Source organism: Coregonus clupeaformis, chromosome 11, assembly GCF_020615455.1.
Source record: "Coregonus clupeaformis isolate EN_2021a chromosome 11, ASM2061545v1, whole genome shotgun sequence".
NCBI classification, from domain to species: Eukaryota; Metazoa; Chordata; class Actinopteri; order Salmoniformes; family Salmonidae; genus Coregonus; species Coregonus clupeaformis.
Window position 1 is genome coordinate 6,663,621 of NC_059202.1, and position 17,835 is coordinate 6,681,455.

Here is a 17,835-nt window from a genome sequence, read left to right on the forward strand (position 1 = left end):
AATATAATTGCAAAAGGGTTTTCTAATGATCAATTAGCCTTTTAAAATGATAAACTTGGATTAGCAAACACAATGTGCCATTGGAACACAGGACTGATGGTTGCTGATAATGGGCCTCTGTACGCCTATGTAGATATTCCATTAGAAATCAGCTGTTTCCAGCTACAATAGCCATTTACAACATTAACAATGTCTACACTGTATTTCTGATCAATTTGATGTTATTTTAATGGACAAAAAAAGTGCTTTTCTTTCGAAAACAAGGACATTTCTAAGTGACCCTAAACTTTTGAACGGTAGTGTATATATATATATATATATATATATATATATATATATATAAGAAGCAAAGTGAAAACAGCATCGTTGTCATCAACATGTGCTGCATTGCCCATGCAGACTGAATGCAATTGTCTCGTGGTCGAGGAACAACAAATGCGCGCCTTGAGTGACGGGGCGGGGCTAGGTACAGTGCATTCGGAAAGTATTCAGACCCCTTGACTTTTCCCACATTTTGTTACGTTATAGCCTTATTCTAAAATTGATTAAATTGTTTATTTCCCCTCATCAAGCTACACACAATACCCCATAATGACAAAGCATAAACAGGTTTTTAGAAATGTTTGCACATAAAATCAAAAACGAAATACTTTACATAATTATTCAGACCCTTTACTCAGTACTTTGTTGAAGCACCTTTGGCAGCGATTACAGCCTCGAGTCTTCTTGGGTATGACGCTACACGCTTGGTACACCTGTATTTGGGGAGTTTCTCCCATTCTTCTCTGCAGATCCTCTCAAGCTCTGTCAGGTTGGATGGGGAGCGTTGCTGCACAGCTATTTTCAGGTCTCTCCAGAGATGTTAGATCGGGTTCAAGGACATTCAGAGACTTGTCCCGAAGCCACTCCTGCGTTGTCTTGGCTGTGTGCTTAGGGTCATTGTCCTGTTGGAAGGTGAACCTTCGCCCCAGTCTGAGGTTCTGAGCACTCTGGAGCAGGTTTTCATCAAGGATCTCTCTGTACTTTGCTCCGTTCATCTTTCCCTCGATCCTGACTAGTCTCCCAGTCCCTGCCGCTGAAAAACATCCCCACAGCATGATGCTGCCACCACCATGCTTCACCGTAGGGATGGTGCCAGGTTTCTTCCAGACGTGACGCTTGGCATTCAGGCCAAAGAGTTCAATCTTGGTTTCATCAGACCAGAGAATCTTGTTTCTCATGGTCTGAGAGTCCTTTAGGTGCCTTTTGGCAAACTCCAAGCGGGCTGTCATGTGCCTTTTACTGAGGAGTGGCATCCGTCTGGCCACTCTACCATAAAGGCCTGATTGGTGGAGTACTGCAGAGATGGTTGTCCTTCTGGAAGGTTCTCCCATTTCCACAGAGGAACTCTGGAGCTCTGTCAGAGTGACCATCTGGTTCCTGGTCACCTCCCTGACCAAGGACCTTCTCCCCCGATTGCTCAGTTTGGCCGGGCGGCCAGCTCTAGGAAGAGTCGTGGTGGTTCCAAACTTCTTCCATTTAAGAATGATGGAGGCCACTGTGTTCTTGGGGACCTTCAAGGCTGAATGTTTTGGTACTCTTCCCCAGATCTGTGCCTCGACACAATCCTGTCTCGGACCTCTACGGACAATTCCTTCGACCTCATGGCTTGGTTTTTGCTCTGACATGCACTGTCAACTGTGGGACCTTATATAGACAGGTGTGTGCCTTTCCAAATCATGTCCAATCAATTGAATTTACCACAGGTGGACTCCAATCAAGTTGTAGAAACATCTCAAGATGATCAATGGAAACAGGATGCACCTGACCTCAATTTCGAGTCTCATAGCAAAGGGTCTGAATACTTATGTAAATAAGGTATTTCTGTTTCTTATTTTCTTATACATTTGGAAAATATATATAAAAACCTGTTTTCGCTTTGTCATTATGGGGTATTGTGTCTAGATTGATGAGGGAAAAAATTATGTATCAATTTTAGAATAAGGCTGTAATGTAACAAAATGTGGAAAAAAGGGAAGGGATCTGAATACCTTACGAATGCACTGTATGTGTAGAAAGTGGCATGGAGAGAGGGAGAGAGATGACTCAAGTAGCGAAGTAAACTGTAAAAATGGATGTTACATACGGCGTATCACATTTAATAAACCAAACATTAAAATACCGTTATAGATGGTAAAGTAAAAACCCAAAACGGTAATGTAACACACAGTATACTGACCAACTATACATTTTAATATTTGTGGCTACTTTTTAAGTAAATACCTGCAGTCAATTTTGTGCAATACGTTTGGAGAATAAGCAGATCGCGTTCTTCATTTCACCTGTCACATTATTTTACATTGTGTTTGTTTATAAATAGCACAATGAGAGAAAGTAGCCACAAGTTGTATTGAAAGGCGTTGCATCTTATATAGAAAGTAAACAGTGTTTTTTGGCTTCAATAGAGTGATCAGGGACGTGTAACTATAGTTTTCCTTCACAGACAATACATTAGTGCAACACATTCGGCAGAAAATAGCGTCATTTTCATCAGATGACAACAGAAGTGCAATGCTAATTGGCTGGCAGCCACACAAGTAAATGAGCTTACAATGAAAAAGCATGAGCTTTTTTACAAAAACGATGCATGGCCATCATATTTCTAATGTTTGTTATAGAAAGAATGTAGCCAATTACATTTCCTAATGTTTTGCTTAAAGGTAATCTTACATTTTACCAGAGAAAAGTAGGCTGGCTACACCAAGAAAAGTTCTGGAGAAAAGTAGCTACACATCAGTCAGAGCGCAACTGAAGCATGAAATTAGTCTGATGCTGAGCAGAAATTACAATAACTAGCATTTTACATCTGCGTTTACAAAACCCAGCAAGATAATTCTTATGCGTTGTATCTTTTTTTCCTGCTTGAATAACGCAGAATTCTGCATGAACGCGACCACTAAATTTAACTTGCAAATTAATCTAAGTAAGTGGCTGAATTAACAAGGTGACGGGGCATCATATTGTGTTAGCTTTCTGGATGAGTTATTTGTACAGTTCTTGAGTTCCTTGCGTTTTTTCTCCTCTCAGCCTGTCTGTTCCTCCCCCATCGTCTCAGAGTCTAGAGTCCCACTGTCTCCGTTGCGACTCCAGACAGACACAACTTGTAGCCTACACATTTAGCTCCAGAGCCAGTACTGTTCTTCCTTCAGACAAGCATGTGTCAAAACTTTGTTCATTTGCACAATGTCTCTCGTTCACATTCACATGTAAATGTCCAAACTCACCAAAAATGACATTCGGTAGCTCCTACCTATATACAGTATGTATAACTTTATGAACTAGATTGCCTGTCTTTGCAATTAGTTTATTTTTGTTTGCGCTCGTTAGCATATTTAGCTAGCAGCCTCCATTGAAATGTGCTATTACTTGTGCAGATTTTGTTAGCATTCAGTTAATAGACGCCCAATTGGGTTTTTTTCTCGTTTTTTGGGCGCCCTCTTGTCTACTAATCCGGTAATACCGTATATACATGTATGAGAGAAGGACAATATGACGATAAGAAAATCGGGATACCGCCCAACCCTAGTTAGAGAGCACATTATGTTTGTAATGGGAATATTTAAAATGAATAAAGTGTATATTCAGTTAAGAGTGGTCGATACAATGTTCTGTTTGTGCAAGGTTGTTGGTTCGCCAGACTTGAATGTTGTGGATTTTTCTCATATCAGTTGATAGTGTTTGATGCCAGACTGGGCCGAGGACACACTGATCATTTGTATTGGTGGCATTCTATGAACACTGTGTGATTCTGTAGCAGCTGACAAAGTCACTGCCTGGTATTGTATGTGGTGTGTGGTGAGGTAAGGAGAGCTTATATTAACCGGTGTAGGGCTGTGTGTGAGTGAGAGTTCAAGCTGTACCATCAGGCTGTACACACTGGATTGTTATGATGGGCCTCCACAGCTGCTGTGGCAGCCAGGCAAATATGTGACTGAGGGTTTGACTGTAGTGATTCACTCTGTCTGTCCGTCCGTCTGACGCACACAGTGTGCCCCTTCCTCTCTAGTCTACACAACGGTGTCTTTTTTACCTCAAGAAATCGAATAAATGTTTTCCTGAGAACGACTGAATCCCAATAAAATAGTATATGGTTTCTTTCATTTAATTGTGTAACAGTTTCAACAGCATGTTGTCAGATATCCATCCAGGTCGATTAATCCCATACTTATACCATGGCATTGTTGAATACTCGTTTCTGATTGGCATTCTAGAGAGTGCATTATTTAAGTGATAATGCCAGAGAAGCCGGTGTTTGGAGGATATATTGGCACGGATGTTGTTAGCAAACCATGCCAATATATCCTCCAAACACCGGCTTCAAGGGGCATTATCACTTTTATACAAGGGGTTACCAACATATTCAAATAATGATTTACATATTTTCATTAAAAACATTATTTTGATAAATGTATTCATACTATTTCATCCTTCCACAAGATATAGTCCCGACACAAATCTAGGGTTGCTACCCAAGCCGGCTGGTCGTTCGTTCTATCGGTTAGGTTGCCAGAGACGCGACCCAGTCGTTAAGTATTTTTGTTCAGCATCTATGGACGCAACCCAGTCGTTCATTCTAAATGTTCTATTGCCATACTGGCTGGCAACGTTCTTATCCCTTACTTGCTAGCTAGCCAACTACGGCTAACTTACAGTCACGTCAGAATAACAACAAAGTAGCTGTATTTGCATTTGTTTAAGCTGTTTTATTTGTTATTATTATTTGGTACATCAATAACAATGAGCGATTTCACCTGGCATAGAAAATGTGCTCTCTCGTCAGGACATTGTTGTTCAAAGGAGCTAGCCAACAACACAGCTAACAATCACTTCAAACTGAAGCTGGAAAGACTGCAAACTAGCTGCACTTCGTTTCTTTTGACCAGTTTTCTATTGATTTTTCTTTGTATATATCCATACAAATAATGCTAATTCATGATTTCAACTGGTTGAGAAAAGCTGCCTCGTTGTCTGTCTCATCCCGACTCCCGACACGTTAATTTCTATGCAACAGCTGGAGATAGAATTTGAATATTGAAACAATGTTGCAAATGTTGGAGAGACAGACAGCAAGGTTTATACAAATCTCCCCTGTTGAAGACTAAATGTTAGTCTAAAAGAAATGTGAGATATTGTCTAGATGCTTTTTAAAGTGGAGATCAAGTTTATAAATTGCCTGGCTGGGCTGATGGGACAGTGGATTGTGCAGTCAGATGGAACAGAGTAAATAGGCATTTTAACGTCATAGATTTAGCCGGTGGTAACTTGTGGAATAGACACCAGCTTGAATGCGGTTTTAACCAATCAGCATTCAGGATTAGACCCACCCGTTGTATAATTCCCTATAACGCACGGTATATCAGCATGGTAGAATTCAATGGCTACAGTATAGTTCAATCTTTCATGTTCGAGCTGCTTTTGAAAGCATTATTGGCATTGTTGAATTCGATTTTCACAATAGCAAGCTAGGACTGATGGTTTGGTAAGCTAAACAAGCAAGTCTGTTAGTTTGGTTACCAAGGCAACTACTGTAGCTATCTAGTAAACTTGCTAGCTACTTCAATGGATGTTTAACACATTCCTTCCTTCAAATGAACACATTTCTAGCGGCAAATGTGTTAAATTATAGCAATGGTATAAAAGGAATAATCCAACTCCGTGGAAGGTTAGTTCCACTTGGCTAGCACATCGTGGAACACACCTTCCACGTCGTTCATTATTTTCCATAGATCGTTGATTATCCCTTACATAAAAGGTCATTGTCTGGGAATGGAAAAATGGAATGTACCTATTCATACAGTACTCCAGTCTACACACATATTTCATCAGAATGACACTCGTGGCATCCCTCATGTGGATCCAGTTAATGTTATATTTCTCTTCTCTATGGAATTTTTAATCATGTTTTCAAAACAAGCATTCCATGCGTGCTCCCATTGTGAAACCAGAGGCATACATCTGGCCATTGTGGGGAATGTAAGTTGAATGTGAGTTGTGTTGCTCCACAAGCATCCTTTGTCATGGGGTGTTTTAATTAGCCCAAGCCAGCAGTGGGGAGGAGAGGGAGGCTGATGGTGGGTTAGCTTGGGGCACAGAACCATCTGTAGGCAGCCTTCACTAGCACTCAGAGAGATGGATAGAGCAGTGATGGGGCCAGTGGGCCACATACCCCCGGAGATCCTGCCTCCAAGCCCTATCAGATGCAGCCAGGACATTTTTTGGATTGCAGATTTCCCAGTTCACAGGGAAATATTGTGGAAGAACTCATGTTGGCTTGTAACTCACTCAATTGTTCTTGAAGGCAATTTCAATCATAACAGCTTTACCTACTTGACTCTTTTATGTATTTATGACAATTGCTTTGATACTGATAACTAAACTAACTGGTTTTACGCACCAACCTAAAAACCCTTTGACTTTGTTACTGACAACCAATGAATCAACATCACTGATGCCCTCCTATCTCTCCCTCTCTCTCTCTCTCTCTCTCTCTCTCTCTCTCGCTCTCTCTCGCTCTCTCTCTCTCTCTCTCCCCCAGGTATTGGCCCAGTGTTAGGTCTCATCTTCATCCCTGTGATTGGCTCAGCCAGTGACCACTGCAACAGCAGCTATGGCCGCCGCCGGCCCTTTATCTGGCTGCTGTCCCTGGGTGTCCTCCTAGCCCTCCTCATCATCCCCCACGCCGACCTGCTGGCTGCCTACTTCACCTGGGGCGGACGCACCCTGGAGGTGGCCTTCCTCATCCTCGGGGTGGGCCTGCTCGACTTCTGTGGCCAGGTGTGCTTCACGCCGCTAGAGGCGCTCCTCTCGGACCTGTACCACGACGAGGAGGACTGCAACCAGGCCTTCGCCATGTTCTCCTTTATGGTCAGCCTCGGAGGCTGCGTGGGCTACCTGCTGCCTGCACTGGACTGGAGCCGGGGCCTGCTGTCCGTCTACCTGGGCGGCCAGGCAGAGTGCCTCTTCTTCATGCTCATCCTCATTTTCGTGACCAGCGTGCTTATCACCATGAAGGTGTCGGAGGAGCCGTCGTGTGCTGGCGTGGCGGCCCTGGAGCCAGGTCCTCTCCTGGAGGCGGGCCGCTGCGGCGTGCCGCGCTCCTGCTGCTACCTGCTCAAGTGCAAGCTACGGCTTCTGAAGTCAGGCCCGCTGTTGTGCCTGCTGAGGACGTGCTGGTCCATGACGCCGGCCATCTACCGCAGCTACTGCCACGTGCCCCGGGTGATGAGGCAGCTGTGCGTGGCCCAGCTCTGCAGCTGGATGGCCGTCATGTCCTTTATGCTCTTCTACACAGACTTTGTGGGGGAGGGGCTGTACGAGGGCGTGCCCAGTGCCGCACCGGGGACCGCCTCCAGGCAGCGCTACGACGACGGTGAGTTGGCTTTCTTCTCTGTGGATATAATGTGTGATCGATCACTTACTTTGGCAGAGTGCCTCTTCATCTCTCATATAGACACTATTTGATATTATCATATACACGCTTTGGCTGGGCAAGCTCTGCTTCATTATATCCTTGATCTTTGATGTATTTACAATCAGAGAACCCAAAGTTCTCAAACGGCCACATCCAATAGAGTGATTTTGTATAGAGAAAGATAGAATCCTCCCCCACCCTACTAGTGAGGCCTCAGAGTGCAGACAGTCCCAGTCCAGTTCACCCTGCCTGTCCTGTCCCCAGTCCAGTTCACCCTGCCTGTCCTGTCCTCAGTCCTCCCCACGTCTGCATCTTCACCAACACCACCTGGCCACTCAGCTGCTTTGGCGGCCCAGACGGCTCCCTCCGCCATAGCTGGGCCAGATGCGTGCACATTCCAATGGCACAGGTGGGAGGTAGTCAGGCAGAGGAGCAAGCTTCGGTGTTGCCATAATATTACCTAGAATTTACAGTCACTGTACCTTTCTACCTGGTAATAAAGTGTGCAGTTCACTCTGTCCTAGCTCTAAATACGCAAGTCATTAAGAGTCTGGTTCCTAATCCCCTAGAAGATTGCATAGCTTTATTGGATGAGAAGGAGAAGATCAGTGTAAAAGGAGAAGAACACCGTCAGTGTCTTTGACCTTCAAACTGCATTGAATCTGACTAACATAATATCCCAGACTCGCAGCAGAAAAACAGAGGTGAGAGAGACAGACCAAGAGCTAAAGAGACAAAGAGAGAAAAACAGTGGTGAGAGAGACAGACCAAGAGCTAAAGAGACAAAGAGAGAGAAAAACAGTGGTGAGAGAGACAGACCAAGAGCTAAAGAGACAAAGAGAGAGAAACAGAGGTGAGAGAGACAGACCAAGAGCTAAAGAGACAGAGAGAGAAAAACAGAGGTGAGAGAGACAGACCAAGAGCTAAAGAGACAAAGAGAGAGAAACAGAGGTGAGAGAGACAGACCAAGAGCTAAAGAGACAGAGAGAGAAAAACAGAGGTGAGAGAGACAGACCAAGAGCTAAAGACAAAGAGAGAGAAACAGAGGTGAGAGAGACAGACCAAGAGCTAAAGAGACAGAGAGAGAAAAACAGAGATGAGAGAGACAGACCAAGAGCTAAAGAGACAAAGAGATTGAAAAACAGTGGTGAGAGACAAACCAAGAGCTAAAGAGACAAAGAGAGAGAAAAACAGAGATGAGAGAGACAGACCAAGAGCTAAAGAGACAAAGAGAGAGAAAAACAGAGATGAGAGAGACAGACCAAGAGCTAAAGAGACAAAGAGAGAGAAAAACAGAGGTGAGAGAGACAGATCAAGAGACAAAGAGAGAGAAAAACAGAGATGAGAGAGACAGACCAAGAGCTAAAGAGACAAAGAGAGAGAAAAACAGAGATGAGAGAGACAGACCAAGAGCTAAAGAGACAGAGAGAGAAAAACAGAGATGAGAGAGACAGACCAAGAGCTAAAGAGACAAAGAGAGAGAAACAGAGATGAGAGAGACCGACCAAGAGCTAAAGAGGCAAAGAGAGAGAAACAGAGATGAGAGAGACAAAAAGAAAGGCACCTTCTTCTCCCACACTGAGAAGTTTCCCATGTCAACCCTCCAGGTCTGTTCTCTGTGTGTAGTGGAGCTCTGCAAGGCTTCCTGCTTCTCCCTCCCTCGCTCCCTCCCCACCTTACTCCTGCCCCCCCCATGCCTGCAGGACCAGGAGGAATGTCACACTCACAGTGCATTAATGTCAAACAATCAGTGCACAAAGAGCATGTTCATTAAGGTACAGGGCAGAGGCCAAGCACAAAAGTCTGAAGCCTGTCATATTTATTTAAGTTGTAACACAGTATTTATTACAACACCCCATAATTGTGATTACCCTTTTTACTGCAATGTGGCTTTTCCTCAGTGCAGATTTGATTGTATACCCTGAACTTCCAATGCTGGTTAAAGCTAATCCACTATCTCATGCAGTGTTTGTAATGTGGGCTTAGTCAATCCACATCCTTTTCCCATGTAATATTAGTGGCCATGTTGCTGAACTTGTGTCATATGCACTTAGGGGGGAATTCAAACCTGAGTTATGAGCGCATAAATTAAACTTAATTCCCATTTTATGCACTTTTCTCTCTACGCAATTTAAGCATGGGGCAAACGCCAGTGTCAGACAGTGGCGGTCAGTGCCGTTTATGATGAGGGAGGACATTATTTTTATTTTTATGAGCATGGCCTTATTTCTATTACAGCATATTGGATGACTGTCATTCATATTCCATTCGCCCAGTTCAATGTAACATCGATAGGTTTAGGCTACTACATGATACTCCATCTTTCCCTATACCCATCATGAGGTTGCTATAACCTAGCCTATGAATGAAAGTTTACAACGTAGGTGCACACAGGTCGCAAGAAAAGGTGACAGACAGTGACACATGGACAAACAGTGACACATTCAATACCGCCTTGCACACGCTTGCCTGCATCTAGCTTATTTAGGCTGTAATCATTAGTCCAAATGTTGCAAACTATAGTTTCTATTGGACAAATTCAGGTATTTTTATCCCCATTTCATTTGCTTCCGTTTAAGATACGTTTTTCAACAGAATCGGCGGAATGAATACAACCCTGATCACGCATAAACACAGTTCCCTTTCATAGCAGCCACATTGTATTCCTTCTCGCATCTATGCACTCTCCTCCTCTCACCTTTTCCCTTTGTTTGTGGACTTCAATGCACAACACATCAGCTGTAAGTGACCAGGCAAAAAAACGCTGCACACAGCCTACATCGTTGTCCACATATTAGCTAAAGTAACATCCTAGTCAACATACAGTGAGGGAAAAAAGTATTTGGATCCCCTGCTGATTTTGTATGTTTGCCCACTGACAAAGAAGTGATCAGTCTATAATTTTAATGGTAGGTTTATTTGAACAGTGAGAGACAGAATAACAACAAAAAAATCCAGAAAAACGCTTGTCAAAAATGTTATAAATTGATTTGCATTTTAATGAGGGAAATAAGTATTTGACCCCTCTGCAAAACATGTCTTAGTACTTGGTGGCAAAACCCTTGTTGGCAATCACAGAGGTCAGATGTTTCTTGTAGTTGGCCACCAGGTTTGCACACATCTCAGGAGGGATTTTGTCCCACTCCTCTTTGCAGATCTTCTCCAAGTCATTAAGGTTTTGAGGCTGAAGTTTGGCAACTCGAACCATCAGCTCCCTCCACAGCTTTTCTATGGGATTAAGGTCTGGAGACTGGCTAGGCCACTCCAGGACCTTAATGTGCTTCTTCTTGAGCCACTCCTTTGTTGCCTTGGCCGTGTGTTTTGGGTCATTGTCATGCTTCTTCTTCCTCCAAACACGGCGAGTGGAGTTTAGACCAAAAAGCTATATTTCTTTCTCATCAGACCACATGACCTTCTCCCATTCCTCCTCTGGATCATCCAGATGGTCATTGGCAAACTTCAGACGGGCCTGGACATGCGCTGGCTTGAGCAGGGGGACCTTGCGTGCGCTGCAGGATTTTAATCCATGATGGCGTAGTGTGTTACTAATGGTTTTCTTTGAGACTGTGGCCCCAGCTCTCTTCAGGTCATTGACCAGGTCCTGCCGTGTAGTTCTGGGCTGATCCCTCACCTTCCTCATGATCATTGATGCCCCACGAGGTGAGATCTTGCATGGAGCCCCAGACCGAGGGTGATTGACCGTCATCTTGAACTTCTTCCATTTTCTAATAATTGCACCAACAGTTGTTGCCTTCACACCAAGCTGCTTGGCTATTGTCCTGTAGCCCATCCCAGCCTTGTGCAGGTCTACAATTTTATCCCTGATGTCCTTACACAGCTCTCTGGTCTTGGCCATTGTGGAGAGGTTGGAGTCTGTTTGATTGAGTGTGTGGACAGGTGTCTTTTATACAGGTAACGAGTTCAAACAGATGCAGTTAATACAGGTAATGAGTGGAGAACAGGAGGGCTTCTTAAAGAAAAACTAACAGGTCTGTGAGAGCCGGAATTCTTACTGGTTGGTAGGTGATCAAATACTTATGTCATGCAATAAAATGCAAATTAATTACTTAAAAATCATACAATGTGATTTTCTTGATTTTTGTTTTAGATTCCGTCTCTCACAGTTGAAGTGTACCTATGATAAAAATTACAGACCTCTACATGCTTTGTAAGTAGGAAAACCTGCAAAATCGGCAGTGTATCAAATACTTGTTCTCCCCACTGTATGTTAGGGACATAAGTGGTATTACATAATGTTGTATCTTAATTTGTTACCAGAACTTCAACCCTGTCTTGCAGGCATCCGTATGGGCAGCCTGGGCCTGTTCCTGCAGTGTGCTACCTCTACCGTCTTCTCCCTGCTCATGAGCCGACTGGTCCGCCATTTTGGCTCGCGCCGGGTCTACATGAGCAGCATGGTGAGCTTCACCATCTCTGCCCTTGTCATCTGTATGTCCAAGAGTGTGGTCCTGGTCACTGTGATGTCGGCGCTGACCGGCTTTGCCTACGCCACGCTGCAGACGCTGCCGTACACCCTCACCTGCCACTACCACAAGGAAATGGAGGTAAAGACAGAAAGGCACACATGCATATAGTACTCCCTGCACTTACTGAGCATAGTGTACATATGAGATCATATTTGAACCGTGATACAATTCTGTTGACTCCTTTAGACACCATAGGAGTCAACAGCCATGTATCAGGGCTGAGTAAACAGCCATGTACAGTTGAAGTCGGAAGTTTACATACACCTTAGCCAAATACATTTAAACTCAGTTTTTCACAATTCCTGACATTTAATCCTAGTAAAACTTCCCTGTCTTAGGTCAGTTAGGATCACCACTTTATTTTAAGAATGTGAAATGTCAGAATAATAGTAGAGAGAATGATTTATTTCAGCTTTTATTTCTTTTATCACATTCCCAGTGGGTCAGAAGTTTACATACTCTCAATTAGTATTTGGCATTGCCTTTAAATTGTTTAACTTTGGTCAAACGTTTCGGGTAGCCTTCCACAAGCTTCCCACAATAAGTTGGGTGAATTTTGGCCCATTCCTCCTGACAGAGCTGGTGTAACTGAGTCAGGTTTGTAGGCCGCCTTGCTCGCACAAGCTTTTTCAGTTCTGCCCACACATTTTCTATAGGATTGAGGTCAGGGCTTTGTGATGGCCTCTCCAATACCTTGACTTTGTTGTCCTTAAGCCATTTTGCCACAACTTTGGATGTATGTTTGGGGTCATTGTCCATTTGGAAGACCCATTTGCAACCAAGCTTTAACTTCCTGACTGATGTCTTGAGATGTTGCTTCAATATATCCACATAATTTTCCTTCCTCATGATGCCATCTATTGTGTGAATGCAGCAATCCCTCCTGCAGCAAAGCACCCCCACAGCATGATGCTGCCACCCCCGTGCTTCACGGTTGGGATGGTGTTCTTCGGCTTGCAAGCGTTCCCCTTTTTCCTCCAAACATAACGATGATCATTATGGCCAAACAGTTCTATTTTTGTTTCATCAGACCAGAGGACATTTCTCCAAAAAGTACGATCTTTGTCCCCATGTGCAGTTGCAAACCATAGTCTGGCTTTTTTATGGCAGTTTTGGAGCAGTGGCTTCTTCCTTGCTGAGCGGCCTTTCAGGTTATGTCGATATTGGACTCGTTTTACTGTGGATATACAGTGGGGAAAAAAAGTATTTAGTCAGCCACCAATTGTGCAAGTTCTCCCACTTAAAAAGATGAGAGAGGCCTGTAATTTTCATCATAGGTACACGTCAACTATGACAGACAAATTGAGAAAATAAATTCCAGAAAATCACATTGTAGGATTTTTAATGAATTTATTTGCATATTATGGTGGAAAATAAGTATTTGGTCAATAACAAAAGTTTCTCAATACTTTGTTATATACCCTTTGTTGGCAATGACACAGGTCAAACGTTTTCTGTAAGTCTTCACAAGGTTTTCACACACTGTTGCTGGTATTTTGGCCCATTCCTCCATGCAGATCTCCTCTAGAGCAGTGATGTTTTGGGGCTGTCGCTGGGCAACACGGACTTTCAACTCCCTCCAAAGATTTTCTATGGGGTTGAGATCTGGAGACTGGCTAGGCCACTCCAGGACCTTGAAATGCTTCTTACGAAGCCACTCCTTCGTTGCCCGGGCGGTGTGTTTGGGATCATTGTCATGCTGAAAGACCCAGCCACGTTTCATCTTCAATGCCCTTGCTGATGGAAGGAGGTTTTCACTCAAAATCTCACGATACATGGCCCCATTAATTCTTTCCTTTACACGGATCAGTCGTCCTGGTCCCTTTGCAGAAAAACAGCCCCAAAGCATGATGTTTCCACCCCCCATGCTTCACAGTAGGTATGGTGTTCTTTGGATGCAACTCAGCATTCTTTGTCCTCCAAACACGACGAGTTGAGTTTTTACCAAAAAGTTATATTTTGGTTTCATCTGACCATATGACATTCTCCCAATCCTCTTCTGGATCATCCAAATGCACTCTAGCAAACTTCAGATGGGCCTGGACATGTACTGGCTTAAGCAGGGGGGACATGTCTCGCACTGCAGGATTTGAGTCCCTGACGGCGAAGTGTGTTACTGATGGTAGGCTTTGTTACTTTGGTCCCAGCTCCCTGCAGGTCATTCACTAGGTCCCCCGTGTGGTTCTGGGATTTTTGCTCACCGTTCTTGTGATCATTTTGACCCCACGGGGTGAGATCTTGCGTGGAGCCCCAGGTCGAGGGAGATTATCAGTGGTCTTGTATGTCTTCCATTTCCTAATAATTGCTCCCACAGTTGATTTCTTCAAACCAAGCTGCTTACCTATTGCAGATTCAGTCTTCCCAGCCTGGTGCAGGTCTACAATTTTGTTTCTGGTGTCCTTTGACAGCTCTTTGGTCTTGGCCATAGTGGAGTTTGGAGTGTGACTGTTTGAGGTTGTGGACAGGTGTCTTTTATACTGATAACAAGTTCAAACAGGTGCCATTAATACAGGTAACGAGTGGAGGACAGAGGAGCCTCTTAAAGAAGAAGTTACAGGTCTGTGAGAGCCAGAAATCTTGCTTGTTTGTAGGTGACCAAATACTTATTTTCATCCATAATTTGCAAATAAAATCATAAAAAATCCTACAATGTGATTTTCTGGATTTTTTTCTCTCAATTTGTCTGTCATAGTTGACGTGTACCTATGATGAAAATTACAGGCCTCTCACATCTTTTTAAGTGGGAGAACTTGCACAATTGGTGGCTGACTAAATAATTTTTTTCCCCACTGTAAATACTTTTGTACCTGTTTCCTCCAGCATCTTCACAAGGTCCTTTGCTGTTGTTCTGGGATTGATTTGCAGTTTTTGCACCAAAGTACGTTCGTCTCTAGGAGACAGAACGCGTATCCTTCCTGAGCGGTATGGCGGCTGCGTGGTCCCATGGTGTTTATACTTGCATACTGTTGTTTGTACAGATGAACGTGGTACCTTCAGGCGTTTGGAAATTGCTTACAAGGATGAACCAGACTTGTGGAGGTCTACAATTTTATTTCTGAGGTCTTGGCTAATTTCTTTGGATTTTCCCATGATGTCAAGCAAAGAGGCACTGAGTTTGAAGGCCTTGAAATACATCCACAGGTAAACCTCCAATTAACTCAAATGATGTCAATCAGCCTATCAGAAGCTTCTAAAGCCATGACATCATTTTCTGGAATTTTCCAAGCTGTTTAAAGGCACAGTCAACTTAGTGTATGTAAACTTCTGACCCACTGGAATTGTGATACAGTGAATTATAAGTGAAATAATCTGTCTGTAAACAATTGTAAACAATTGTTGGAAAAATTACTTGTGTCATGCACAATGTAGAACCGACAAGCAAGTAACCGACTTGCCAAAACTATAGTTTGTTAACAAGAAATTTGTGGAGTGGTTGAAAAACAAGTTTTAATGACTCCAACCTAAGTGTATGTAAACTTCCGACTTCAACTGTATATTACTTATATTCCAATACAAACAAACGCTCACATCGTGCTCATAGTCATATCATTTTTCTCGCTCCCTCCTTACACACACCCAGTCCAGCCCTACACAAACAAACTCCCTTGCACACACTGCCTAGCCCTCGACTGTATAATGAATTTACTTATCTCTCATTGCATTTCAGGTTTACATGCCAAAAAATAAAATAAAAAACTTGCTTAAGAACGGGATTGTGATCAAGCAGGACTCGATCACGCATTTGACAGCCGTGGACGAGGAGGGAGGGCTGGCCCACAAACTGGGGGGCACAAACGGGCATGCTTTCTTCAGCCAAGACGGCTCAGACTACTACCCCCTCCCCACGGACAGAATGGATCTTCCCACAGTGCCACGGGCCCCGAGCAGGATGAGCCAGAGGGCTACGAGAAGCGTGGCGTAGGGTTGGACTTTGCCATCCTGGATAGCACCTTCCTCCTCTCTCAGGTCTTTCCTACTCTCTTCATGGGCATGATCGTTCAGTTCACAAAGTCCGTCACTGCCTATATGGCCTCCTCCGCCATCTTCGGCATCATCGCCATCTATCTGGCCAACCACATCATCTTTGACCAAAAGGACCTCAAGAGCTGAAAGAACCAGTAACCAGGAGTGAAGGAATGCACTACCGCTCCCAGCTTGCAACACTCCAGTGTCGTTACTGACCGTTGCCATGGCATTACCAATGCATTGCAATGAGGCAGCCCGTCTATACGTTTGTGTGTATGTGTGCGGCAGAATTAAAGACAAATGTATACCCATGACAATTGTTCCCTCCAGAGTTTACTGCAGCCAGTTACTGTGTCTACAAGAGAGAGACTGTCTGTGTATTTTGAGTGTCTCTCACCTTGTTCCTCTCAGCCACATAGATGGCCTCTCAGATAAGTCCTTTCTCCTTCTCCTCAGGTACAACTAGCTTCACAGCATGATCAGACTCCATCAGCCCTTAGACAACTGGAATACAGATGTATTACCATTTTACTCTCATCTATGTGTGAAGTGGAGCTTGTCAATGCTATATCTTTAAAACAATCTGCTGTTAGGGCTGGATTCAATCCGTATTGCGGAGGATCTGCGTTAAAATGTAAAGGTAATTTCCGATTAAGCCGACATATGCAGCTTTTACCGTGAATGCAGTCCGCGGGAACATTGCCTTTAAAATTAAATAGAGCTATAACGTGGATATTCAGCGATATTTCTGCGATACGGATCGAATCCAGCCCTTAGTCAAAGTCAACAGGAGATTATTGCCCACTTCTCATGCAGACTGGCCAAGAGATATAAATAGCCAATCTGGAGAGCCCATCACCTGCTTTGGAAAGGATCTGGGCTCACATAGCTCCATGCTGCTACTCTAGGGGCATTTCTGTCTGTTTGTTATTCTCAGCCAGGTTGTGCTTGCAGTCACAATGATTATGCATTGCTTACCGAAACATACATGTTATCACACACGTGATAAGTCAAATGGGACCATTGGACTTGTTCGTCAAGAAACTGCGAATAGAAAATTTGGGAATGTTAAGGGTAACTGGCCCCGAGTGTTGGATGGTTTTTGGTAATTAACAGGTTTACTGTATATATTTTGTATATGAATACATATATTTATATTCTTATGGGAATTTCTTATGCAACCTGTTTGGGTGAGGTCATCTGTGTAACTGTGGTTGTGTTAGAATGAAGTGGCTCAATGGCATCATTGCATTTATGTTTGAAGTCTGTCATCTCAGGATATCTCACCTCTTTTCTAGAAATGTCAGACAGTGCCATATTGTGCTATTTATTACATAATTTCTACTGGCATTATCATCACGTTCAACCTGAAATGACACTCTAGGAAAGTAAATAAGGTCAATTAATCAATGCTGTAAAAAATCCAGGTACATTTATTTTTGGAAACTCCATTAATATTCCCATGAGCAAAAGACCAAAATGTCATACTAGCAACACTGCAGCAATACAGTGAACTGGTTTACTGAAAATAGTTTCGGTATGCAAGATGACAGTTTTCTGTGTTCTGTCAAATTGTTTATACTTTGCTCTGTGTATTGTACATCTCTTTTGGAGGTCAACATGGGTCTGTGAAAAGGTGTGTGTGTTTTTTTTTGGTTTTACTATCCTTGTGGGGACCAGATGTCCTCACAAGGATAGTAAAACAAGGAAAATTCAGACAAGTGGGGACATTTCACCGGTCCCCACAAGGAAAAAGGCTATTGTATACTTAGGGGTTAAGGTTAGGAGTAAGGGTTAGGTTTAGGGTTAAGGTTAGGGTTAGGTTTAGGGATTCAATTGTTTGGTCCCCACAAGGATAGTAAATCAAACGTGTGTGAATTTCATAGTGCAGTAGAGAGAGCAGGGCAACATGGCTACAGACTTTGTATCTCA

The 17,835-nt window shown here is 43.5% G+C and overlaps 1 protein-coding gene across 1 annotated transcript in view; it reads left to right on the forward strand.

The window, feature by feature from the left end:
- LOC121576947 (solute carrier family 45 member 3-like) overlaps positions 1-17,600 on the forward strand; it is a 54,692-nt gene extending 37,092 nt beyond the window's left edge. The window contains exons 3-6 of the mRNA XM_045223606.1: positions 6,575-7,408; positions 11,750-12,015; positions 15,605-15,805; positions 15,838-17,600. Of these exons, the coding sequence (XP_045079541.1) occupies positions 6,575-7,408; positions 11,750-12,015; positions 15,605-15,805; positions 15,838-16,047 (1,511 nt within the window). The 3' untranslated portion in view covers positions 16,048-17,600. The remainder of the gene's footprint in view (positions 1-6,574; positions 7,409-11,749; positions 12,016-15,604; positions 15,806-15,837) is intronic.
- Positions 17,601-17,835: the final 235 nt, after the last annotated feature.